At 38.4% G+C, this 27,373-nt stretch overlaps 1 protein-coding gene across 2 annotated transcripts in view; it reads left to right on the plus strand.

Annotated features, from left to right (window-relative positions):
• The window catches only part of cntn1a (contactin 1a), a 129,902-nt gene that overhangs the window by 97,637 nt on the left and 4,892 nt on the right, over nucleotides 1–27,373 (plus strand). For both annotated transcript variants that reach the window (XM_022672333.2, XM_007244332.4), the window contains exons 11-23: nucleotides 654–771; nucleotides 1,944–2,094; nucleotides 4,181–4,308; nucleotides 5,455–5,627; nucleotides 7,661–7,793; nucleotides 11,355–11,519; nucleotides 15,496–15,645; nucleotides 15,827–15,897; nucleotides 16,033–16,267; nucleotides 19,883–19,986; nucleotides 20,986–21,169; nucleotides 21,329–21,447; nucleotides 22,447–22,603. In XM_022672333.2, coding sequence (XP_022528054.2) covers nucleotides 654–771; nucleotides 1,944–2,094; nucleotides 4,181–4,308; nucleotides 5,455–5,627; nucleotides 7,661–7,793; nucleotides 11,355–11,519; nucleotides 15,496–15,645; nucleotides 15,827–15,897; nucleotides 16,033–16,267; nucleotides 19,883–19,986; nucleotides 20,986–21,169; nucleotides 21,329–21,447; nucleotides 22,447–22,603 — 1,888 coding nt within the window. The remainder of the gene's footprint in view (nucleotides 1–653; nucleotides 772–1,943; nucleotides 2,095–4,180; nucleotides 4,309–5,454; nucleotides 5,628–7,660; nucleotides 7,794–11,354; nucleotides 11,520–15,495; nucleotides 15,646–15,826; nucleotides 15,898–16,032; nucleotides 16,268–19,882; nucleotides 19,987–20,985; nucleotides 21,170–21,328; nucleotides 21,448–22,446; nucleotides 22,604–27,373) is intronic.

A 27,373-nucleotide genomic window follows, 5' to 3' on the forward strand; every position in this document is an offset into this window, starting at 1 on the left:
AACTCTTTCCTATATAAGATTGTAAAAGTGAGATAGAACATTTGTTTAGCATCATAGCAAAGCATAATCACATTAAAATCTACAGTTTGATGGGTCATTTAGGAAAAGTAGGGGGTGTTCTGGCTTTAGGCATGCTTTAGGTGATTGGCATTTATAACTCAAGTCTGAAGTAGGGCACAGAGTCAGTGAGGCAAACTCCAGGCCAGGCTATCTTGATTCTGAGCGGGTGCTGACACTATTACATAACACTGCTGGCAACAGGCGCTTCTGTTCCAGAAGGCTGGGAGTGTATGCAGGGGGCATAGCACAGCAGGGGCAACCCTCTAAACACACTCTGCATGCAAATCAAAAAGCTCATTATCTCTCTGACATCAATACGCTAACAGTGAAGCCTGAGCAGTGACAAATGCTACACAGGTAGCACCGTTATCTTTAACAAGGGATTGAGTTGTCACTAGAGCAGTTTTACCAGGCAATTAAACAAGCAGCAGATGATTTTTGTTCTGTCTGCCAGTTCCTTCGGTAGGGAGTGATTATCGTATTGGAGGAAATTGCTCAAAAGATAATTTGGCTTTCAAAAATGTTCATGTAATTTAATAACGTATGAGTGAAATGTACATGATAATTTGTTTATTTACTCCTGACCCTGACAGTACGGCATGCACGAGCTAAGTTTCACAGATCTGACATCTGATGACTCTGGGATGTACCAGTGCATCGCTGAGAATCGACACGGAGTTATCTATGCCAACGCTGAACTCCGAGTGTTTGGTAAGCTCTTCTAATGCTTTTTGTCAGATTGACACAATTCACTTTATTAAACATATATGTTTTCTCTTGGTGAACATGCATTCTGATAAATAAATTCAGCTACTTTAACCCGTTAATGTCCTGATCAAGGAAAAACAATGGAATATTTAAATTTTGGGTTTAACCTATTTTAAAGTTTTGTTTGTTTAGGGCAATAAAAAAACTAGCATTTTCCTTTTTATTTTTAAATACCTATTTTTGAAATAAGATAAGATACCTTATTGTCATTGCACAGTGTACAACAAAATTGAGCAGCAATCCTAAAGGCACTTTAAAAATACAATAAATAACAAAGATATATACAGCTCTGGAAAATAATAAAAACCACTTATTGATGTTTTCCCTTGATTTTACCAAATTAAAAACCTCTGAAATATAGTCAAGGGGAAGATGGATGATCACAAGCTATCAAACCAAGCTGAACTGCTTGAATTCTTGCACCAGGAGTAATAGCATAAAGTTATCAAAAAGCAGTGTGTAAGACTGGTGGAGGAGAACATGCCAAGATGCATGAAAAAACAAATGTGATTAAAAACCAGGTTTGTTCCACCAAATATTGATTTCTAAACTCTTAAAACTTATGATATGTATATGAACTTATTTTCTTTGTATTATTTGAGGTCTGAAAGCTCTGCATCTTTTTTTGTTAATTTGACCATTTCTAATTTTCTGCAAATAAATGCTCTAAATGACAATATTTTTATTTGGAATTTTGGAAACTGTTTCAAAAACTGAAGTGGTCTCTTTTTTTCAAGAACTGTATTGGCACAATGCCTACATGCCTACACAGCTCTGAGCTGTGGAGCAGTGGTTGAACTGTGTTCTCTGGACAATGATGCTCCATCCAGTACTTCTGGGATGAGATGGGTTGGTGATCATCCAATATCCTGACCTCACTAATTCTCTTGTTGCTGAATGCAACCAAATCTTCACAATAATCTTCCAAAATCTGGTATAAAGCATATTCTGGATAGTAGAGACAGATGCTCTTAACAAAGGCAGGATAAGCTCTTTTAACGTAATATTTAATACCCTTGTTTTAAGAAGAAACACATAAATGAGCAGGTGTCCCAATACTTTTGTCCATATGATGTACACAAACTGTAAGGTAACTGATTTTTCATGTTGTTTAGTGGGCGCTCCCTCGTTTGAGTTGAACCCAGTGAAGCAGAGGCAGCTGGGAGCGAAGAATGGACGTGTGGTGATCGAGTGCAAACCCAGAGCAGCACCCAGACCCACCTTCACCTGGAGCAAAGGCACAGAGATGCTCTCCAACTCCAGCAGGTAGGAGATAGTATACATATGTATAGTATACGTATATGTTTTTTTTTTTTTTATCTCATTGTAAGAATCTAATGGAGCTGCCATAAAACCAGCCACAACCTCCTGATTCCTCAGGTGGTTTAATTATTGTTCAGACTGGAACTGTTTCTTTTCCAGTTTGCTGTCTTACCTCAATAGACTGTTGCACTAAGCTCTGTCCTAAGCTCCTCAGTTAGGATGGACTCTTGCTGAGTGAGAGTTGATCTCTCTGTGAACCCAGACATTAATCTGATCCTTCACTCATTCTTACTCTACAGAAACATATGGCCTGGTCAATGGACAGGAACTCTGATACAGTCATAGTAAATTTCCCTGTGATTTTCCAGGACATTTAGTAGGGTCTTGGCTGATTAGAGTTAAAAGCCCTAGTTAAAGGCTGTAGGCTATAATATGATAGTAAAGCAATATGGTATGCATGTACAAGGTTATACATAAAGTACTAATTTCAGCTGTGCACTGTAAAATAAAAATAAATTCTCACTCTCTTTAGTTGGTCTAATTTATTTAAACTCTGAGATGTATATTTTACATTCTGCTGACAACCCTAGAATTTCAGTCCAATTAAATAAAATAAGTTGAGTCAATGAAATGATATATGTGAACCAAATACACCTGGTGGGTCCAACAAGTTGTGCTAGCTACATTTGTTTAGTTCAGTTACTTATCAATTAGTATCAAAGTTGATCAAAGTAAATATAATTTATTATTTTCAAGTTATGTTAACTTAATGTCTGCCATTTAAGTGTATTTAAAACGCAATTGTTGGCAAATTATTTTACCTTAAGTTAATATGACAAAAGTTAAACTAACTATTGGTTCCTGTCATCATTTATTTAATGATTGTGTCTCCCCTCCACTAACTCAGGGTGCAGTCTTGTCAACAAGGTCTACCTTTCTTAGTTATATAGTTATGTCTTCTGTCGCTCTAGCATTAGCTTTTGGCATATTAAGCCTAGCATATTAGCCATATTCTCTTAAAGCAGACGATCCATTTCGCCTCGAAAGGGCTTCCACTTACATGTACTTTAAAATCTGTTCATAACCATCTGATTATTAGTAGACATGTATATATAATTCTCAGATCTCATAGATTGGAGTAAGGAAAAAACAAAATTAAATTTAGAAATCTGAGCAGGATTTTTACAGAGGGCCCAGTAATCATATTTCTCAGTCCATGTATACTCTTAACTGCAATATTCTCCAATTTAAATTACTTTCTTTAAGCTGATGTATGTTTATAATGCAGCTCAGTGTTTCGCAATATAACATGTGATTCTGTGGGTTTATTGGCTGGTTACAAATCAAAAATTAGATTTTTGTGGTGAATGATATTATACCCTGAAATATCAGTGTATAAAATCACCCACCCCTAATTATCACATCAGGGTACTACTTTTTTCATGTTTTTAGCAAAAAAAAAAAAAAAAAAATTCACACTGTTCTCATTTCCCATTATATATCTACTAGAGACAGATCATATCTGTCCAGTATCATTTATTTTACTTTAACCCTGGATATATTGAGATATATTAGTATCATGACTTCTGTAAAAAAAATCTTGTATTTTTTAAGATCTTAGGGGTGTGCCATATCATATCGTATACCTTTTTATTTTGTTGCAGTAGTGTTTTCTATAACTATTTTTTTAAATTCAGTATTCTGTCATATTGCCAAGAGAACTGTTGTCACAAAAATACTATTTTTTTGGTATTTTTATTAATTTAGGGCCATATCGCCCAAGTGGGAAGCACTAGGCTTTATGTTTCAGTTGCATATGAAAATCACTCGAACTCTTGCCTCTTGAAAAACAAAGATGGGAGGAGGGAGTCAACCATAATATTAATGACATCAATGAGAGCCCTGAAGCTCCCCAAAGTCCCATGCAACTCAGACACCAGCAACACAATGAAAATCACATGATAAAATTGTGTGGGTGAAAATCACCCGGGGGTAGCGTTCTAGGGATAAGTAAGGTAATGAAGTATTTGTATACGAAACCTTCTATGAAAAAACAAACCTTTAAAATAATGTTGAATAACTGTGCTAGGATATTCATCTGGGAGGATGGGAGTCTGGAGATCCGCAATGTTACCAAGAGTGATGAGGGGAAATACACCTGCTTTGCTGAGAATGACAAAGGAAGAGCCAACAGCACCGGATCTTTCCTAGTGACAGGTAAGCAACTACAAGCTGAAGCTGTGACAGTCTGTCTGTCATCAATAATGCATTTCACAATTGCAATAATGCTTACATATTTAAGAGCTGCTGCAATAAAGGAAGTACACAGCTATTATTACTGTGATTAGAACACCCTTATCAACTCTAATATTATGGTTGCACTTGATTAGACAGCTGTGTGCTGAGTGAGTGCAAAGAAAAACTCAATGCATCATTATTGTTTGCAGAGAAGGATTAGTATAAACCTGATTGCCATGTCCTCTTCAGCACCACTGAAGCTTTGGGACTGTAGATAAGACTTTGAACTAGATGCTGGTCTGTGATTATTAGGGTGAGTGAAGGATTTTTTGAATTTGAATCAATCAGATATTTTAAATTCTCAATTTGGTCTTTAGTGCCTTCTCCTTTCCAGCCTGTGGGCGTAGAGAGACTTTAAATAAAGTGTGAGTAATCCTGCAGCTTAGTCAAGGCACCATACTGTGATTGATATATGACTCAGCTCTGCCATCTGCTGGTTAAAAACACACAATACAGTTTCTATTGAGAATCAGAAAACAGCACCAGATATATACTGTACTGGGCATGTTTTTCAGTTCAAAGAATACAAAGAATAAAAAATATATATATATAGAATATAAATCAATTTATATAAAAATAAACCTATATACCTATATATAGACATAGACTGTCATACATTGATAAAAAGGACAAAACAGCTTAATTTCAAGCTGTAACCCTTAAACTCCACCTAGCCAACACACTGTACTGACACTTTACAAGGCCATATTAAAACAACACTGTCACTTTACCCGCACTGAGACACTTTATCACTTTCATTTTAGTAATATCCATTCATAATCCATCCATGCTGCTATAGCAATTTGCACTTTGGATGTAGCTGCTCCTTCTCATTTATATTTTGTGTATTTATCTTCTCTATTCTGTTATACTTTTTTTTCTATTTTATTTTGTCTTTATATTGATCTATGTTAAAATTGCTCTTTGGGTGTAAACTGGACCGTCATTCCACCTCATGTACCACATGATAAGAAATGACAATAAAATCTCCTTAAATCCTCAAATTTTGGACAAAGTTGTCAAGAGTCAATTGCTTTGAGGATCGCTTTGATATTTGTCTTTCAGATGCTACTAAGATAACACTGGCTCCAACAAACGCTGATGTGAGTGTGGGTGAAAATGCCAGGATGCAGTGTGCTGCATCTCATGACTCCAGCCTAGACCTCACCTTCATCTGGTCCCTCGATGGCAATCCTGTTGACCTCGACAAGGACAGAGAGTATTACCAGCATGTGATGGTAGGAGCACAGAGCTAAATGGAGGCAGAACATCCTATCTTCCTACATGATACTACTGTGTCTTACTTTCCAGTAGGGTTTCTTGGCTGAATATTTTGTCCAGATGAACTGAATGAAAAACAAAAATGTAAGAAATATCAATATTTATAAGACATGAAATTTTATCATCTTCAAAAAAAAACAAAACTTGCTTTGCTTTATGTCCTAACCTAACAAGAGTATACTTCTAGTAACGTGAGAAAGTCTGATAGCAAGGTAATTAAAATTAAACATAAAATGAAATACATAAATTGATTTGATTGATATTACTTATTTTATTTTTATTTAAATTGCTAGGACAATTGACCCCAAATATAAAGGGTGTTCTTAAATTAACAGGAAGAATAACAGGAGGTTTAACTATCACACATTTGTTATCCCTTCTGTTATCCTTAAATTTACACCCTTTATCCTTGGGGTCAGTTTGACCCCAGCGATTAAAATGTTGAATTTTTTTGGGTTTCACAAGATACTCCCTTTACTACTAGTTTACTGTTGTTAGGTTTGGGCCTTTTAAGATTATAAAGTTGCAGGTCATAGTGACCCTCAATATTATGCAACAAAAATGTGTGCATTTATATATTTGATATTTCTTATATTTTATACAGCTAAAACAACTACATACAAAATATGGACAGGACACTGAAAATATATTATATTGTTAATTTTATGTTAACTTTTTATGTTAATTAGATAATTAGGGAAACCAAGTAAATTAATTGTATATGAAGCACAGAAAATATATTTCACATTTTTGTCAGATGGAGACCCAAGATAATATTAGAGTTAATACAGTGATTTCTTTTCTTTACCCACAGTAGGGCTGTACACAATATATCTGCAGAATTGTCCCTGCAATGTTTGCATGCACTATAATCAATTCATAGATCATGCAATGTGAGGTAATGCAAATTAAATAATACATTTTGGCTTCTTGGGACAAAATAAAAGCTCATATTCTTATTTTCTATGACATCTTCCAGCGGGAATTATCCTTTTCATTTTACGCCAGTTGTAGATACATTAGTGCATTAATCATCATGTCATGTTGAATAACTGACATTTACAGACTTTTTTTAAGAAATCTTGTGAAAAGTCCTGTATATTTAGAGATCAAATATTGTTTTCAGAAAAAAACGTAAAGTGCAGTTTGTTTATATCATGCAACCCTAATTCCCCATAGTCCGTAGGTAAGTTGTAAGTTAATGGCTTGACATTTTCATGTGCGAAGCTAAAATAACACTACAAAAAGTTCAATCAACAGATTCTTAAGGTTTTGCTTCATTAGGAATGTAAGCACAACCACACACAAATACAGTACAGTAGTACACCGTTCGTGAAAATTCATACTGTTCCCACTAGGCATGGCAGGCTTCTGAAAGGCATGACTGATGCTGTTGGCCTTTTAGAATTGAGCAGTGATTTCCTCACTCATCCATTCTCAATAAGCCAGGCTGACATTGACTCTAAAATAGTCCTGCCTCACCTACCTGCATTCATCATCTCTCATCTCCTCTCAGCGTAAGAGAGGGCAGCCTATAATGGACTAATGATGGATGATGGCCTGTGGCAGCCTGCCTTCGTATAGCCGGGGCTCTTTGCTTTGGCATTTAGGCATTTAGTGGATGTTCCGCTATATCCTGTTTGTGTTGTAGCAGAGCTGCATTACTTACTGCACTAAATAGTCTTTTCTCTCTGCTATTCAAATGTCCAATAAAGCATGTGACTCCTGAAATAAACTGTTGAACGATCTGCAGTTTTAATAAGTAATGAAGTCTTACGTTTTAGACATTTTGGCGCCTTTTACATGGTTGTTAATGATGTGCTTTCATTCAGGCTAAAGAAAAAGTTTTGTATTATTTATAATGTTGTATCATATTCTTTCAGTTTTGTTTAGAAATATTGCTTAGTATCAGCTTGCAGTTCTGTTTGATGTGAAAAGTTATTCACACTGATATGAGTACACCACAAAGGCTATGTGTGTGTCTTTTCAGGATGGTCAGGCAGGCATGTCGAGCTCTGAGCTGCTGATTAAAAACACCCAGCTGAAGCTTGCAGGCCGCTACACCTGCACGGCCCAGACACCTGTGGACAACGTTACTGCCTCCGCTGAACTGGTGGTGAGAGGTATGAGACATATCTTTGCACACACACACAACCACACACTCTTTGAAGGAAAGAAAAGTGTAGCTCATACTTGTACAAAAAAAAAAATCCTAACATGTTCAAGTATGGGAAATATGGATAATAGTATACTTTGTCTAAATAAATCTCATTCTTATTGTATGTTCAAATAAATTATTCTTTTTGGTGGTAGAAGATATGGACTATATGGACAGATGTTAGGGGCACTTACGCATTACACCACACCTTCAGAGTTTATGACGTCCTTTTAATTTAAATCCATAGAAATTAATATGAAGTGGTCTCATTATAGCTGTTGCTTCTTAGCACTCTATGACCCTGCATAAAGGCTTGTTGAATGAAAGACTAGGCGTGTGCCATATCATATTGTATGCAATAATAGCGCCACAAATTCTGACACTATAAAAAAAAACATTTTGTGATGATGTGATATTAAGAAAAACACAAATATTCACTGTATTAATTTATAAATGTTTGTTTGTCGTTTATATGAATGCCAAAATATGCCACACTTTAGTTTTGTAGTATTGTTGGACCTCGGTTTGTGGACAATAGATTGTCACAGTCCTTTTTTTATACATTTTTATGTCGACATAATTGAACACACAAACTGTCCTTTATACTGTCTTTAAATTACTTGATGAATAGAGCAATAGAAATTCTCCAAAATTATCTGAAATAAACTTTTTTACATTGACTTCTATCGAAAGATAAGAAGGTTTTAAGTTGCTGTTTTGGACAGAACAAAAGAGTTGTTCTCAATATTCATTGGCTGAACCATGGTTCGGTGTGTTTGAAGGGAGAATGCTTTGTTTGCATGGTTTAGAACTTTTGGACTACTTACAAGAAGTTGAAGACTTTTTCTATTAATCCTCATTTCTATTACACAACAGAAGAAGAAAAGGTGTGTTGTGTCACAATCTGGTAGGGAAGCCATTAAAGAAATTCTTAAATATTTGTCTTTGTGTTTACATAGTTTACATATTAACTTGAATAAAAACCTTTACGTTGGGTGTTTTATGGTGTTAAAGAAATGTTTTGACATCCAATACTGTTCTAAAACTGTACATAAAATTTTCCACTAAACTGAACTCTTCAGCATGCTGTCTGCTGTGCTGAAGGATGCAGTGAAGCCCAGAGTACCAGAGTAATGCTCTGTCCTGTGCTGGGCTGGCGTGGTGCTGTGGTGGGTGATGAGGTGGATAATGAGGTGTAAATCAAATAAGAGTAAGCAGAATATGCTGCTTTTGCTGGGACAGTTCTGCCAGCCTAAGCCCCCTTTATACTGCCACTGTCAGAATACCCACAAACACACACACACTGCATGAAAATACAGGCATGAAAGCTTTCTGTTTTGGATGGAGGCCAGCTGTGCAGACAGAGCCAGAATTACAGTCAGCCGCGTTCACCAGAGACCGGGGGTTTTAGTCTGAAATGTACAGTTCCTCCTGGTGTGATCTAGAGTTCACGGACAGAGATGGCCAGTTAATGAAAGTGACTTTTGTTAGTTTTGGCCTCAGAGTGGTAATGAGAGATTGAGATTTGGATACTTCCCCTTATTCTGCTATGGTTACAAGGAGATCATAACAAATTTATTGACCACTTTTGTGGACAGACGTGTGATTTTGTCTGGCAGTATTCGGTAGGTGCTAGCGGCTACTAATGGGACATGCTAGTAAGCCAGAGACCACAGTGCTGTCATGAGTTTGGAACATATTTTGAAGGAAAAAAAAAGAATAAAGGAGCATTTAACACTATGGTCAGCTATGGTCAGTGTATGGAATTGACAGGAACCATCATAATCTAACTTTCCTTCAGCTCGGTTCCTTAGGAAGTATGTAGTGTACTGTGGTTCAGCAAATTGCATGTATGTGAAAGAAAGGGTAAAAAACATCCTTTATTAATGCTATAACTACTACAAGAAACTATCTTTAACATAGTTTATAATCAGTAACATCGGTCAGTCAACAATACTGATCAAGGGCTGGTCTGGATGCCACATTATTATCCTTTACAGGTAAACAGGTCAAACTTTTGTAATATTTTGCATCATCACTCAAGATGAGATATCCTTTGCTTTTAATAATCAACCACATTAATATAAATGGCTGTGGAACATTAGCACCATCTACGAGTCTGACATTCTGTACAGAACCGCACTGTGGAGCTCAAGGTGGAAAGTCAACTAAAAAGGTCTGCTTATTGAGCGCTTAATTCTGACTGTCGCTATTGTTTTAATGGTGAATAAAAACGTGCTCTGCTCTTGAGAGGGGTATCCAGTTAGCTTCACAATGCTTCTTAGTTTTACAAATATGGAAGTTTGAGTGCGATACAGTAAAAAATATCTGGCTGATTTAGCAGAGTTAACAGACAGAGCAGACGTCAATGCTAGAATCAGTGTGCATCTGCAACTGTGCAAGATCCGTATTTCTATCTAGTGGTTGACCACTGATCAACAATGTCCAGTGATGGTGGGGTTTCATATTTTTGGGGGCCAAAATAAATGTAATATTAACAGTGTACTGTGCTTTGTTGGTATGTCTGCTGGAATGTTAAAAATGCTCATTGTTCAATAAATACTTTAAATAAATGTAAGTTTTGTATGAAAAGGACATCAAAAATAATGTTTATTCTAATAAATTTATGTAACAGTATAAAAGTGGCAAAAAACAAACCTTCTAAACATATTGTTTGATATTTAGCCAAATTTGTTCAGTTTTAAAACAAAGATTTTCATTTAAATATCAGTTTGTACACATCATTTTTATATGTAATCTCCACACATTTAACCTGATATAAAACAAAACTACCTATTCTTATATTCTTAGCAAATTGACTGCTCTGCTAAAGAGGTTTTCCCACAAAGCAGGTACAATTAACCATTTTTCATGCTGTGCTAACAACAAAGCACTTGAAGGTGACAAGCTTGTAATTTTGACTTTACAAATGGGAAGTAGGATTTTCTGATCAGCACATGAACGTGGCAAGTGACCCTGACTAACAGTTCTCCTCTGCTGCCTCTGTGTGAGTGGGGGCTGAAGAGCTAGTGTGCTGACAGTCTGGCTTTTCTATTACTTGATTTATTTTCCCTTCTGTGGAAAGAGAGGGTAAAACGCACCAAGGAAAATAAACAGAGAAATAATGGATGACGAGCTTTTCACCGAGAGGTCAGGGTTGATTTACAGGATTTTAATGGTAGCTAAAGCCAAACCCAACAGATTGGTCAAATGTATTATGAGGAAAACATTTATAGGAAGTGGGTAATATGCTTGTGACCTCAACCATAAACCTTCCAGCTACAAGACATTATTTTACAATATTTTGTGCTGAAGTGTTGGATATGATGTGGAGAGCAAACAGCATATATTTCCTTTCTTACCACAGCGTTGGACAGTGGTTAATATTATTATTTGCAGGAAGGTGAAAATGTTGAGTGAAATTAAATACTGTGTATCTACATCCAAACCCTGTAGCTATTTATTGAATAAAATGCAAATGAAAGCCCGTTTTTAGTAAGCAGTTTCTCTCTCACTCTACACTCAGGTCCTCCTGGACCTCCTGGAGGTTTGCTGGTGAAGGACATCGGGCCAAAGTCTGTGAGGCTTGTCTGGAGTCAGGGTTCGGACAACCTCAGCCCCATCTCCAGATACACCATCCAGTACAGAGAGGTCAGAACACCAGAAGAAGATTGGAAACTCGCAACTACCTGTGAGTACACCAACACTGAGAATGCCCAAGCCTGTATAAATGATGAGGTGTTTTCTTGTAAGCAAGGCAATGTGAATTATTGGAGATGGAGCGAGACCTGATAATGGGTTTTGTTGTGTGGGCATTTAACATTCCTTGATCCACAGTGTCATGTATATACCAGGAATACATCTAAGAAGTATCACTACAACTTTGGTAATGGCCCATCCATCTGGCACCCATTAAAAGGTGCTATAACGTGGACTATAACTGGATAAATTTTGGATTAGCAAATCACTTCAGTGATCGGGGCAGGATAACAATTATAATCCTGATACAGGTATCCAACGTGGGTATGTATGTGTGTTTTTTCTATAAAGAGGGAATAAAACAGATGCTAGAAATACTAGCAGACATACAACTTAAGTGTTGCCCAGCATACACAGTATTAACGACCTACCACAATGCTAAGACCTAGCTATTAATAGTTATGAAATGTACAACATAAATGCACATAAACTAAACATCAATATTACCAGTACTTTACACAGCGAAGTATATGTACCCCCTATCCTCAATTAATTGGCAAAAATAATGGCCTGAGAACTATTCTTTCCCTTCTCTAGGTTTGTAGGAATTAAAAGCAAAAAAGGAAATATAAAAACACAATAATAGGACTGTCACAAAGATATATTAAAAAAATAGCCAGTAGTTTACTGAGTGTATCAAAGCTATAGTTCAAATAAGGCTTAGAATTGAGTGTCCTTTAGAATTTTAGATTTTAGCTGTAGGATTGATTTTAGGTTAATAATATACCCTTTTTCTTACTTTTAAAATTACACTGTCAATTATATATTTACACCCTAATCAGAAATGTACCTTTTATAGATTGTTTGTAAAATAAAACACCACCTTAAATTATATATGTGGGCCCACTTTAAATAATACACTCAAACACTCATAAATTCGCAAAGAAATGAACAAAACAAAACAAAACGGTGCAGGCCTGGTTCAAAGCGGGCGTGCGTTGTGGCCTAAAACTTAATGGCTGCTTCTTTGTAACGAGACAAAATAAAAGTTTCAGAGTACCTCAGAGTCAGTGGATATGAACGGGAGCAGAGCGCATGGTCCTGCAGCACAGAGCGTTTTCCCTCAGAGCCAGAGGCACTTTGAGCTACGCCGGGACTCAAAGCGCTATCTGGTTAGCAGTGTTAGCGGTCCTGGTGTCCAGAGAAGGCGGCGAAAACACGAGTCAAGCCCCGTCCACACGAACACGGGTATTTTTAAAGACGGAGGTCTTTGTCTCCGTTTTTAAAAAATATCTTCGTCCACATAAGCAGCGTTTTCAGAAATGTCCCCGCCCACACTGAAACGCCATACCACTCAAAACCGCTGAAATGAACAGCGATTCTCTAGACATTTGGAGGTTTTCTTGTCACTCCTCAGTAACAACTACTTAATTTTTTTAATTGTCCCACCAGGTGCCTGTTGATCCAGGCCTGGTCCAGAATCTCCTTTCGCGGCGGTTCCGTTCTCCGGACAGGAGGATAGGAAAAAACTGCACGCAGCGTATTTCAATAATGTTACCTCCGCTGTTATGTGTAATGTGAGAGTAACATTAAATTAAGCTGTGAACATGTTAATAATCCACAAGAGAACAGAACCAATCTAGGTGCTGTCCCTGGCTTTATGCTCACGTAAATTACGGTCACGGGTTTATACTGATTACAAAACACCTGATCCAACTTATCAACTAACTCTGCTCTCGCTGAGGCGAGCTGAGTGATACAGCAGGAAAACTAGCATTACAGTGTTACTCCAAAACCACAAAGCTAACCCAGCTAACGTTAACTGAAGAACCAGAGTCTGAAACACTTCTTTCTGCTGAGGGACGAATCTTAACGTGGCTTATTTTTTAACATCTTATTTTTTCACTGCATAATAAACTTAATAAAAATCTATAAACAAATCACTATAACCCACATTACTGACCTGCTGTAAAATCCAGGCTGGATGAGGAGCTCCAGTAACAGTAAAGGGTGTATTTTGAGTTTGCTGGTGTAGCTGGTCGGTCAGTATATCCAGGGTGGTGTTGGACGAGTATAATTAAAGCTCATACCGATAGAGTAGCGTGTAGAACAGCCAACACGCCACTATCATTCGTCCCAGCTACACGGGTAAAACGTGTTACAGCGTTTAAAGCTGGTTCTGGGTAATTCCGCGCTGTTGGGTCAGAGAGGGCAGTTAGTTTATTAGTTGGATCAGCTGTGTGTAAATATTCTGAAAAACTTGCGGCCGAAGTCTGCTATTGTTGCGCCGTCCTCCCGATCTCTAAGCTAATGCAAACAAAAAGCAGACATGCGCAGACTGGCTGTGTGACGTCAGATGAGAGGATCCGTTTTCTCCCTCTACACGGCTCAAAAACACGTTTTCAAAAATCTCCACCTTGGAAGGCGTTTTCGCGTGGACGGAAGGCCAAAATAGAGAGAAAAACCTCCGTTTTTAAAAATACCCGGGTTCGTGTGGACGGGCCCCAGTCCAGAGAACAGTCTTTAGGAGCGCTGCAGAGGAGAGTTCGCGGCTAGCGTAGAGCAGGCTAAATATACCTAGCTGAGCTGGCTAAGCTAACAGGGCTAACAGAACTTGCTTAGAGAGATTATCCCAGCTTTATCCACCAGCACACCGTCAGTGTCTCTAAAATTACCGGTTGGTCAATTAATACTGATTGTTAGTGAATTTAGTTCACCCGGGAGGAACTTTTTTTCCTCCTCGCCTCTCCCTTGCTACTCCTGCATCGCTGCTGTTCTCCCTCTAACTTCTCTCTCGTGGGCGGGCCCCTTCAAATCCTCTACTCCACCCTTAATCACTTTTAAGTGACCTTCTCGCAAAAACACAGAAAATAACACAATTACTATTTTGAGCCTGTTAGTACCTTTTTAAACCATCACTATGAATGTATATTAATTAATTTATTTTATGTATTAGTGTATCTATTTTAGAACTAGGGAGTTTATATTTTTAGCCGGGGCTACATATACATAACCAATATTGCGCCGCGCTTCAGTCGCTCGCCGGACCGGCTTGCGTCGCGGGGAGGTCGCGGTGGAGTAGCCGCGCTTTAGTCACTCGCCGGACCGGCGTGTGCCGCGGGGAGGTCGCGTTGGAGTAGCCGCGCTTTAGTCGCTCGCCGGGCCGTGTGCGCCGCGGTGGACTAGCTGCGCTTCAGTCGCTCGCCGGACGGGCTTGCGTCGCGGGGAGGTCGCGGTGGAGTAGCCGCGCTTTAGTCACTCGCCGGACCGGCGTGTGCCGCGGGGAGGTCGCGTTGGAGTAGCCGCGCTTTAGTCGCTCGCCGGACCGGCGTGTGCCGCGGGGAGGTTGCGTTGGAGTAGCCGCGCTTTAGTCGCTCGCCGGACCGGCGTGTGCCGCGGGGAGGTTGCGTTGGAGTAGCCGCGCTTTAGTCGCTCGCCGGACCGGCGTGTGCCGCGGGGAGGTCGCGGTGGAGTAGCCGCGCTTCAGTCGCTCGCCGGACGGGCTTGCGCCGCGGGGAGGTCGCGGTGGAGTAGCCGCGCTTCAGTCGCTTGCTGGACCGTCACGCCCTGCATTGTTTAATGTCGCGATATTATCGCCGAAAAAAAAAACAACAGCAGTTTTGTGCGTTATTTCTCCATTTTAAGTCACAGACCCGCGCTCTGAAGTATAATCCAGCGCCCGTCAGTGTGTGTGGCTTTGTGTACAAGAGGTCAGCGCCTGATATTAACGCATGAGCTTGTAAACAATGTTTTGAAACACCAATTTTTTATGTACAGGTAAACCTATTTTTAAACCATTTCTTTGTCATCTGTAGTTTAATTATAATTAAAAATCGGATTTTTTTAGGCCATAATCGCCCAGCACTAATTGACAGGGTGTAAGATAACAATAAGCACTATAACATGCCTTGTGCAGACTGTACAGTGTTAAGTGACCTATAGTTGTGTTGATGTTTATGTCTTCTCAGCTCCTCCTAATGTAGAAGGCAATGCAGAAGCAGCCACAGTTGATGGTTTGATTCCGTGGACAGAATATGAGTTTCGAGTCACTGCTACAAACACTCTGGGTACAGGAGAGCACAGCAACCCCTCCCCTAAAATTCAAACACTGGACGCAGGTATGTTCTCGGGTTTCATTTTAATATTGCCTGTGGTTTGCATTTCCAGCAAGCTGCCGACATTTGCTGCTGCTTTTCAGATTTAAAATGTACACTAGTCCATGGTTTATAATGTTTGGCTCTGTTAGAGTTCACAACAGTTTCCTGAAATGCAAACTCTCACATTGCTTTCTTATTTTAGTTCCTGTGGTGGCACCTTCAGATGTAGGCGGAGGTGGGGGAATGAGTAGAGAGCTCACCATCACATGGACGGTAGATGATGTTTTGTTCTGTGATTGTCCCTCCCCCCATTTTATATCTAGTGTAATACTGTCATGTTGTTTTTAAATCAGTTACAGTGTATAAAGAGGTTTATGTAAGTGACCCTGATTTCTGTTCCGTCCTCAGCCTGTGCAGCCTCAGTACTACTACGGCAGTAACTTTGGTTACATCATTGCTTTTAAGCCTGAGGGTGGCTTTGAGTGGCGTAAAGTGACGGTTGCCGACCCTCAAGCCAGACGCTATGTCCACAAAGACTCCTCCATTCTCCCTGCCACAAAGTTTGAGGTGAAAGTAAAGGCCTTCAACAGTAAAGGAGAGGGACCCTACAGCCTCACTGCTGTCATTTACTCTGCTCAGGATGGTATGTGTTCAAAGCATGGTTATACTAGTTTTTAATTTTTCATTATAGTTTAATTTTATTTTATTTTCACTTTTCTCCTGCAAATCAGTTTGTTTTTTAATTAGTTTTTTTTAGAGTGGCTTTGCTAGTTTTTTACTTTTTTAATGTTAGTTTTAGTAAGTTTTTATTCATTCTAGTATTAGTTTTATTTATTACTTTATTAATAATATTTATTACTTTATTATTTATTTATTCATACTTTGGGTTATTTATATGGAGCAGTATTCAAAAAGGTGTTATGTAATAAAGCTCAACAAAAAAATTCAGTTGCTGTGAAACAACCAACTCTCCAAAAAACTATAACAGTCCACAAGCTAGCAGCCTTTTTTTTTATTTATTTTTTTTATTATATGTTTTAATGGGACATTATATTAAGTCACAGTGCAAATAATAACAAAAACAATGATAACATCCGTTTTTTTTTTTTTTTTCACACAACATTTCACACACACACCACCCCCCCTCCCCTATGTTGGTCTAAGACAATACAAAAAAAAAAAAAAAAAAGGATAAGCAGCGTTTTTAGGCTAAACAATGAAATACAATATAAAACATACAAATGTGAATAAAAACTATATAATATTTAAAATAACAATTATATTAATGAAAGGAAAAGTAACAATGAATATAGTAGGCACACAATGTGATCGAATAGATTTATAGAAAAAGTAATAATAATAATAATAGTAAAATAGATAGAGACTCTCAAGAATCAGTCAATTTATAGACAGATGTGGTAAATGGTCAAAATAATGAAGAAGAGGTCGCCAAGTTCGGTAAAATTTGTGAGTTGAACCTTTAAGGGTAAATTTGATTTTTTCCAATTTCAGAAAGGACATTAAATCAGATAACCACATGAGGTCTGAAGGTGGCAATGGAGACTTCCAGTGTAAAAGTAAACGTCTCCGAAAGCTAGCAGCCTTAAGTACAAAATATGTGTAATACTGCTGCTTAAAATAGCCAATAGTACACACATAAACATGAGACACACATCACGTCAGAGAGCTCAATCTGAGAAACACGTAAACAAGTTAAGGGTAAAGGGTATTGTATCTGTAATTTCAGTTCGTTTTAGTTAGTTTTGTAAGCACTCAATACAGTTCCAGTTAGTTACCATTTTTTCTTTTAATTACCATTTCTATTAGTTTCAGTTAACGAAAATGTTTTTCGTTATTTCGTTTGTTTTCCTTAATGATAATAACCTTGGTCCAAAGCAGTAATGCTTTTTGTTATGTTCACCTGATATACAGTAGCATACAATCAGTAGCAAAACCAACTATGTCACTATGATTCAAGGATTGCTGGTTTGAATTCTGGTTTAAAAACCAGAGAAAATTCAGACGAGAGCCTATTTGGCATCAGTTAGCATTAAAACATGCAATCACAGCAATTTATTGACGCACATGTGCAATTGTCTGTACATCATGTGGCAGCAGTGCAATACATAAAATCAGGACTATATAAGCAAGTAGCTTTCGTAGTCTTTCACTGTTGCTGCTTTCACTCTCTGGTGGAGGTTTTGTAATAGTGTAGGTATTTTCTGGGCACATTCAGGCCTGTAATACCAAACAATCATGTCTTAAATGCTTCAGCCTGTTTAAGGTTTGTTGCTGACCATGTGAACCCCTTCATGGCTACGGTTGCCCATCTTCTGAATTGGTTTCGTATAGAATCTTAGCTCACACAAAGAAATCTGCTCACATCACGTACATACTCACATACATCAATCCTTCCATTGACCTTTAAAGCATTGCATGGCAATGCACTTACTTATACATCTCCTCTCCTACTGCCTTATTCTCTGTCAGGCTCTGGTCTTCTAGCTATTCCTAGGTTCAGGTGTTCCTCTATGGGTGGGCAGGTCTTTCAGTGTTTCTTACCTCATGCTCTCGCTTATCAAAGCACAGCTTAAAACCAACCTGTTCTCAGAATATTAGAATATTTAAAGGGTTGATGTTTTTCATATAACAAATCACAAACCAGACCTTCTGCATTCAATCACAATCAGCTATGTTTTAACATCTTCTGAAATCCATGCCATAAAGAACTGATAACATTATTATTATTATTGTAGTGAACCTTATACATTTTCTTGGTGCATGTATTTTACAATTTAATACAACCAATGTCTTTACAGCTCTTAAATATGCACAAGCAGTAACTATAAGCATTACTATGTAAATAAGAGGTTTATAGTATATAAAATCCTCAAAACGAACACATGCTAATTTCTGTTAATTCCCGTCTCGAGTTTAAACCAGCACCGCAGTCGCACTCAGACCACTGTATCCACTCATTCCTTTATTCAACACCATCCTCTCTCCCAAATCCTGAACCTTATTACTAGGAGCCTCGCCTCCCGTCTAGTCGGGGGATTTTCTCTGATCACGGTAATGCTGACATTAAGCTTGTAATTCCAGCTGAGGATATTCCAGACATTTAACCCACTTATTAACACACACTGAAAGACAGCCGTAACACCATTCGGCCCGACATTCTTTCATACATCTCGAGGCTCTGTCACCCCAGTAACCCACTGTGATGTTAGTGAGAGAGCAGTTGAACACTTTGACACATCCTTGGGGCCAAGCCCAGACTGAGATTCAGCACAAGGGGAGACGTGGCCACAGCAGATGTAGGGCAGTACATGGGTCATAAATCATACAAGGAGTCATAAGGGAGAGAGAATGATTTTAGCTTCAGAAAATGTAATGTAATAACTTGCATTGATATATATATTGTGCTTATCGTAAAAGAAGTGGCTGCAAAAATAGTTGCACCCTGAAAGAAGTGTATGGTTGCAAAGGAATTCAAAAGGAACAGCGGTCTAAAGAGCTGCCACTATAAGCAGGAGGTCGCAGGTTTGCCATCAGCTGCCGGCGCTCAGAGGGAGCAAAATTGCTAAATTGGCCTCGCTCCCTCCAGGTGGTTAGATGGCGCTCTCTCCCCACATCACGAAAAGGGTGATGTCTGCAGCACAGGGCGTCTGTGAGCTGATGTCTCGAAACAGAGTTGCTGCACTTTCCTCCGAGTGTGCTGTGATGCTACTAAGCAATGCTGCATCAGCAGCAGCTTTAAAAGAAGTGGTGGCTGACCTCACATGTTATAGAGGAAGCATGTGCTAGTCTTCATCCTCCTTGTGTGTTGGGGCATTACTAGTGATAGGGGGAGTCCTAATGAGTGGGTTGGGTAATTGGCTGAACAAAATTGTGGAGAAAATGGGGAAAATTAGAAAAGAAAAAAAGAAAGGAAAAAGGTTACCAGGAACAATAACAATAATTGGGAAACTCCTATTTTTAGCTACACATACAAAAGTACTGTAACGTGTAACGCATGTGTAACACAGCAGGCTCATAATGGGGTCCTGTGATATTCCTTTCCATGCAGCTTGAATACAGACTTACCGCATTTTTCATTCCACCAAGTTCCATTCTTGTTGGTTGATTCCTTTTGGGTGCAGGTATTTTTTGATGATAAATAAAGGAACAGTCAAGTGTTTATTTTTATTTATGACAGAAACATATCAGTTTGTCCTTGTTGTGGAATGCTTTGCTTAATCTTCCTGTGTATTCACAGTGCCCTCAGAGGCCCCCACCATTGTAGAGGCCAGGACTCTCTCAGCGACCGAGGCTGTCATATGGTGGATACCAGTTCCACAGCAGACTGTCGAGGGTTATCAGGTCAGTAACACTTGTCACTTGAATCTGCTTTTTATGAAGAGAAAGTGGCTACATTTTCTAAGCAGCACCGGCTTGTTTGAACCTCCTGAGATCCCTGATATTATGTCACTGTTTAGTATTAGCAGTGACTGATAAGCATTAGATTTAGCTATATGTATTGGCAGAGGTGTCAAATAACAAATTACAAATACTTTGTTACCTTACTTAAGCAGAAATTCTGGTTATCTATACTTTACTGGAGTAATCAATTTTTCAACATTTCGGCATTAAAAAAAATGGTAGGATAAGAAGTATAAACATATACCATTCCGACACCCTATTGGTTTATACTGTGCATCACACCTGCACACTTCACACCACGCTCCAGCAAGAACATGGCAAACGTAGGTAGCCTGGTATGAAGATGATCCATGACAGACTCAAGAGAACCTGATCTCTTTAATTGTCCCAACTAATACTAAGCTTCTTTTACATAGTTGCATTATACTAAAATGCTTTAATTCTTTATGGTCATATAGCTCTGGAAATCACTTAAAAACTTTTTATTTTTTTATTTTACCAAATTGAAAACCTCTGGAATATAATCAAGAAAAAGCTGGATGATCACAAGCCATCAAAACAAACTGAACTGCTTGAATTTTTGCACCAGGAGTGGCATAAAGTTATTCAAAAGCAGTCTGTAAGACTGGTGGAGGAGAACATACCAAGATGCATAAAAACTGTGATAAAAACCAGGGTTATTCCACCAAATATTGATTTCTAAACTCTTAAATATGAATGTAATATGAATATGAACTTGTTTTCTTTGCATTATTTGAGGTCTGAAAGCTCTGCATCTTTTTTGTTATTTCCGCCATTTCTCATTTTCTGCAAAATAAGTGCTCTAAATTGCAATCTTTTTATTTGTAAACTTGGGAGAAATGTTGTCAGTGATTTGTGAAATAAATGAATGAATGAATAAATTGGTAATGAATCTGAATTCTTTTGTATCTGTGGCAGGTGAGGTACTGGAGGAAGTCGATGGAGAATGAGGCTTTAGCGATGCGCATCTCCAGCAAAGATAACCAGACACGCCTTGACAACATGAAGCCGGATTCTCATTATGTTATTGAAGTGCGTGCTTTCAATGGGGCAGGATATGGACCAGCCAGCCAACGGTACGAGATCCACACGAAGAAAGCTCGTAAGTGCCACGATTTCATCAAGGGAAATGCTAAAAGCAGCTGCTTGTTTAATTATACAGTTTCTTCTTGTTGCATTTATTCATCATGTAAAGATTTTAACTTGAGGTAACCTATAATCTGACACACAGTATAACCTATAATCTTACTACTCCTCACAGCTCCAAGTCGGCTTCCAAAAATCATCAGCAAAAAGATGCATTCCAGTGGGACTACAGTCAACATTGCCTGGGAGCCAGTGAGGCCTTTAGCCAACGAGTCCTCAGTGGAGTGTTACAAGGTACAGGTTGAGAACATTTAGGTTGTGCCTAATATGAAATAACGTCATACTAAAATTAATAATCATTTTACAGCACAGTCATCCTTAAAGGTCTACTTCTACTAAATCCACTTTTTCTTCTTCTTGGCCGCGAGGAGGAGGAGGGTTAGCCCAACAGAGGCGATATGTTTGCATGTATCCAATACAGAAACATAAATTATGATAGTGCATTACTTCAAAGCAACCACCTAGAAACACCCTGGCAACTACTAAACATTGTAGCTTTTTTTTTTCTGCCTGATATTACATGCCTATCTTGAGGATTTCTGTTCAAGCACTACATATGTTTAACCGTTAAAATATGATTAATAAAAATAAATCTGACACTTTTCAACAATGTTTAAATACATTTTTTCCTGAATACAAATCAAAATAATTTATGTCCTTTCCAATTCAGTTTTTAATGTTTATTTGCAAATGTAAGAATTTGGGTTTGATTCCCGTTACTAATCAGAAATTATTAAGTGGTGTAGAGAGTAAACAGTGAGCAGCTTCTCCAAGTATCCTCTAGGAGTCTCCAAAGCCCTCAAAGTTTTCAGAATGTAAATAAATTATCTTACTGCAGAGAAACAGGGTTTTAAGTTTGTTTTCTGTATTTCTTTCCGAATAATTGGGTGAATCAAGGCTGATTGGGGCATTTGGTCAAGTGCGTCAATGTCTTGCTTGAACGGGGAAAAAACAAAATTTTTGCTTAGTGGTTTTTCTAGCTGTAAAACCACAAAATTATCTTCAGTTATTCCATTAAAAAAGCCAAAACACCTCTCCTAATCACTCTTAATTCTCTCCACACTAAACAGCATACTTTGAATTCATAAAAAAACGCCAGTTTACAAGTTTTTTTTGTATATAATTGGATATAATTTTAATACCTGGCTAAATTTACAATAAAGTGCAAAGTGTTAGCAAGTTAACATGCTCTGCTAATGTTATCAAATATTCATGTGTGTCTGTATCCTGTAGGTTCTGTACAGACAGGATGGTCAGAACACTGGAACACTTTACACCACAACTAAACAGTCGATAGACCTGCCCATGCACAAGGATGGAGATTACCTGGTGGAGGTGAGAGCACACAGTGAGGGTGGAGATGGAGCTGTGGCACAAGTGCGCATCTCAGGTAAGCTCTCATCCTGAACTAATGAGAGTCAAATGTTTTGTATAGAAACAGAAAAACAGAAGTTAATATTTTTCTCCGAATTTCTTAGTGTGTTTGCGTTGTCTCTGACCGAAACCAATGGAAAAAACATGTTATACTTATGTGCTCTAATAGCATCAATGCAAGCTTTTGAGGTGGACCTGAAGACAGTATGACATGTTTGAGTGATGGGTCGGATATAATGATCCAGGTCTAAGATCCAGCTCTTTAAAATGATGATTTTTCTGCTAAAACCACGCATGATTGTCCAAGATGTGTGGCGTCTGTGAGCCATCACTTAGTGGGCAGGGAGGAGTTACAAAAACATGCAGCATAGTGAGCACACAAACAGGAAGTAGAGGAGATTTACAAAATACATTTACCAAATTTACATCATAAACCATTAAATATGCTGTGATGTGGTGTGATGAAATGGCTCTCATTAGGACCGCCCTAGGAAAAGAAGACCAAGAGTTTCCTCTGTTGCACAGAATAAGTTCATTAGAGCTACCAGCCTCAGAAACTGCAAGTTAACAGCATCCATGATAAGAGTCACCTGAATGCATTCTGCTCCGTTTAAAAATTTTAAGTTACAACACGATTCCTTTTGTGTTGCAATTTTTAACTGGTACTGTATATTTTTACACAATTTGATTATAAATAAAATCTAATAACCAAAAAATCTGCTGAGCATCTTGGGATCTGAAAGAGCCTGCTCTTTTTTGTGAGCTGAGCCAAATACATTTCCATTCCTAACATTTGGATTATTAAACCCTCTTTTTTAATCTTTAACAGGCCAGCATTTTTGTCAATTGTCTGCCTGATCTTAAAGATTTCTATTAAGCATTACATAAAAAGGATAAATAAACTTTGCTACAAATTCTAATTGTACTTGTAATAAAAAATAATTAAAAAAATGTAAGTAAGTCTGCAACTTTAGAAATATAATAAATAACAATTCTAAAATTGGCTTTTTCCTGAACCTCATTTTAAAATCAGTATTTTCCTATATACAAAGTAAACAGTTCATGTCCTTCAAACCTTTAGTTTCATTATGTTTGTCTAGTTTTTACGTCTGTTTTCAAACCTGCAGAATTTGGGTTAATTTCTGTAACTGATCCGGAATTATTGAGTAGATTATTTTTTTATTTCTAATTTTTCCCATTTCTCCCCAATTTACATGGCCAATTATCCAACCCACTCATTAGGACTCACCCTATCACTAGTAATGCCCCAACACACCAGGAGGGTGAAGACTAACACATGCTTCCTCCGATACATGTGAAGCCAGCCACCGCTTCTTTTCGAGCTGCTGCTGATGCAGCATTACCGAGCAGCATCACAGCGCACTCGGAGGAAAGCGCAGAGGCTCGGTTCTGATACATCAGCTCACAGACGCCCTATGCTGCGGACATCACCGTAGGAGTGATGGAGAGAGGAGAGAGCGCCATCCACCCACCTGGAGGGAGCAGGACCAATTGTGCTCCCTCTGAGCGCCGGCAGCTTGATGGCAAAGCTGCATGAGCAGAGGTTCGAACCTGCAACCTCCCGCTCATAGCGGCAGCGCTTTAGACCGCTGGACCACCCTGCGCCCCAATATTATACCATTTTAATGATTTAATGATTTTAAAAATTATGCTTTTAGTTTCAGTTAAAGACATTTTATGATAATAAACGCAAGGGGAAATTGACACAATAATTTTTTTTATATAAATGACTATAATTCAATTATTATAAAATTAAAATATATATTTTGGTGAAACACGGACTCTTGTATTCACAGCTAAGGCTAAATGTGCTGTAGAATGTAATGGCACATGCAGTACACTAAACCTGGATTGAGTGTGTTGATGTAATGAGTTTTTTTCTCCTCTTTTTCTGCATTTCTGTGTGAATCGCTTCCAGAGCGAGGCGAGGTGTCAGTGCAGTCATTTGTCAGTGTCGGGCACCTGTGGCCATGAACAGGTGCTGACAGGCTGGGGGAGGAGAAGAGGCAGAGAGGGCACGGTGATGATAGATTAGGCTCACCTTGTGTCCTGCTTTTTTATTACATTGATGCTCTCTGTGCCATGACTGCTTCTCTGTAATACGGGGTTTCACTGAGCTACACTATATGGACAAAACTGTCGGGACACCTGCTTATTCACGGTTTCTTAAAAAAAAATCAAGGGTATTTATAAAAAAGATTGTCTTGCTTTTGTTAGAGAGAAGGCTTCTTACTATATTGAATTGCTGTGAGAATTGAATTGCAGTCAGTGAAAAGAGCTTTAGTGAGGTCAGGGTTTTGGAAAACGGCCACCCAGCGTGGCACCCAAAGGGTTACGTGTGTACTTGGAATACATCATAGAAGGTAGACAGCTTTTATTTAAGTGATTTAAAGGAGAACTGTGGTATTAAACAGACTTGGCTTGTAGTGAAACATGATAATGAGTTCCAAATTTTGTTGAATCGCCCACATCCATTCACCGCCCAGCATTCCGAAATACAGCACTTTTAGCCAATGCTCCCAACAGGCTTACAATGCTAGTACTAGGGGCATAGCAATGAGCATGCAAAGGAACTACTATTTTACACCATTAACAAGCTCAAAGTAGCTTCACACTTCATTGGTAGAATTTTGAGGGCCCTGACATTTAAAGTAAGGCACTGAGAACTTTGAAAGTGCACAGGTAGTTTTTTAAAAAGAATGTTCATACACACAGTACTTTCAGGTAGTTCTCTGGGCACCGCCATCTTGAAACTAAGTCCTAATAATTTAACTGACGAGCGCAAACAAATGGGTAGGATAGAGGAACAGATTGCTAAATTATTTTTTGTGATACATTTTTTATTGTTTTGATTTTTTTTTTATAATTCGACACAAAAAAGAATATACAACATTAGCAGATAGATATAGATATAGAGGATAAATCATCTCAGTCACTGTCACAACAAATAAATAAAAAAAGTACAGTGTGAGTGTCTAATATTGACTATTGATTAATGAGTTTAGCTTTATTTATCATTGCAGTAGATCTGTTCAAGAGAGACAATGTCATAGTAGAATAATAGCCATTGTTTTGAGAGTCTAGCTGCTGTTTAGAAAGCAAGGATGCATGGATATTTTTAGTAACAGCTGGAATTTGTGCATTTCCACAGAATTATGTCAGCAATTTGTTGTCACTGCTTTGTATGAAATGTCACGTCCCTTAGAGAAACTTTGAGCAAAGAATATATATATATATAATATAAAAATATAGATTTCTTTGTATGGGCAAAGCTATGCCCCTGATGTTAGCATTGTAAGTCTGTTGACTAAAAGTGCTGTATTTCGGAATGCTGCAAGCAAATGATGGAGGGATATTTGACGAACATTCTTGCTCGTTATCATGTTTCACTACACTCCAAATCCATTTCACACCAGGGTTCTCCTTTAACATCCTTCTATATAGTCCCTATACATTTTTGCAGCCTTAAAAGTAACTGGACAAACAAACAGTATTACAAATACAGTTGTGGTCAAAAGTTTACATACACTTGTAAAAAAACATAATGTTATGGCTGTCTTGAGTTTTCAATAAGTTTTACAACTCTTATTTTTCTGTGATAGAGTGATCGGAACACATACATGTTTGTCACAAAAAACAGTCATAAAATTTGGTTCTTTCTTAAATTTATTATGGGTCTGCTGAAAATGTCACCAAATCTGCTGGGTCAAAAATATACATACAGCAACATTAGTATTTGGTTACATGTCCCTTGGCCATTTTCACGGCAACTAGGCGCTTTTGGTAGCCATCCACAAGCTCCTGGCAAGCTTCAGGTCGAATGTTTGACCACTCTTCTTGACAGAATTGGTGCAGTTCAGCTAAATGTGATGGTTTTCTTGCATGAACCCGTTTCTTTAGCACTGTCCACATGTTCTCAATGGGGTTTAAGTCAGGACTTTGGGAAGGCCATTCTAAAACCTTAATTCTAGCCTGGTTTAGCCATTCCTTTACCACTTTTGATGTGTGTTTTGGGTCATTGTCTTGTTGGAACACCCAACTGCGCCCAAGACCCAACCTTCGGGCTGATGGTTTTAAGTTTTCCTGCAGAATTTGGAGGTAATCCTCCTTCTTCATTATCCCATTTACTTTCTGCAAAGAACCAGTTCCACTGGCAGCAAAACATCCCCAGAGCATAATACTACCACCACCATGCTTGACAGTAGGCATGGTGTTCCTGGGATTAAAGGCCTCACCTTTTCTCCTCCAAACATATTGCTGGGTGTTGTGGCCAAACAGCTCAATTTTTGTTTCGTCTGACCAGAGAACTTTCCTCCAGAAGGTTTTATCTTTGTCCATGTGATCAGCAGCAAACTTCAGCCGAGTCTTAAGGTGCCTTTTCTGGAGCAAGGGCTTCTTTCTTGCACGGCAGCCTCTCAGTCCATGGCGATGTAAAACACGCTTGACTGTGGAGACTGACACCTGTGTTCCATCAGCTTCCAAATCCTTGCAGACCTGCTTCTTGGTGATTCTTGGTTGACTCTTGACCATCCTGACCAATCTCCTCTCAGCAGCATGTGATAGCTTGCGTTTTCTTCCTGATCGTGGCAGTGACACAACTGTTCCATGCACTTTATACTTGCGTATAATTGTCTGCACAGTTGCTCTTGGGACCTGTAGCTGCTTTGAAATGGCTCCAAGTGACTTCCCTGACTTGTTCAAGTCAATAATTCGCTTTTTCAGATCCACACTGAGTTCCTTTGACTTTCCCATTGTAGCTTTTGTA

The sequence above is a fragment of the Astyanax mexicanus genome, chromosome 2 (assembly GCF_023375975.1).
Source record: "Astyanax mexicanus isolate ESR-SI-001 chromosome 2, AstMex3_surface, whole genome shotgun sequence".
Classification (NCBI taxonomy): Eukaryota; Metazoa; Chordata; class Actinopteri; order Characiformes; family Acestrorhamphidae; genus Astyanax; species Astyanax mexicanus.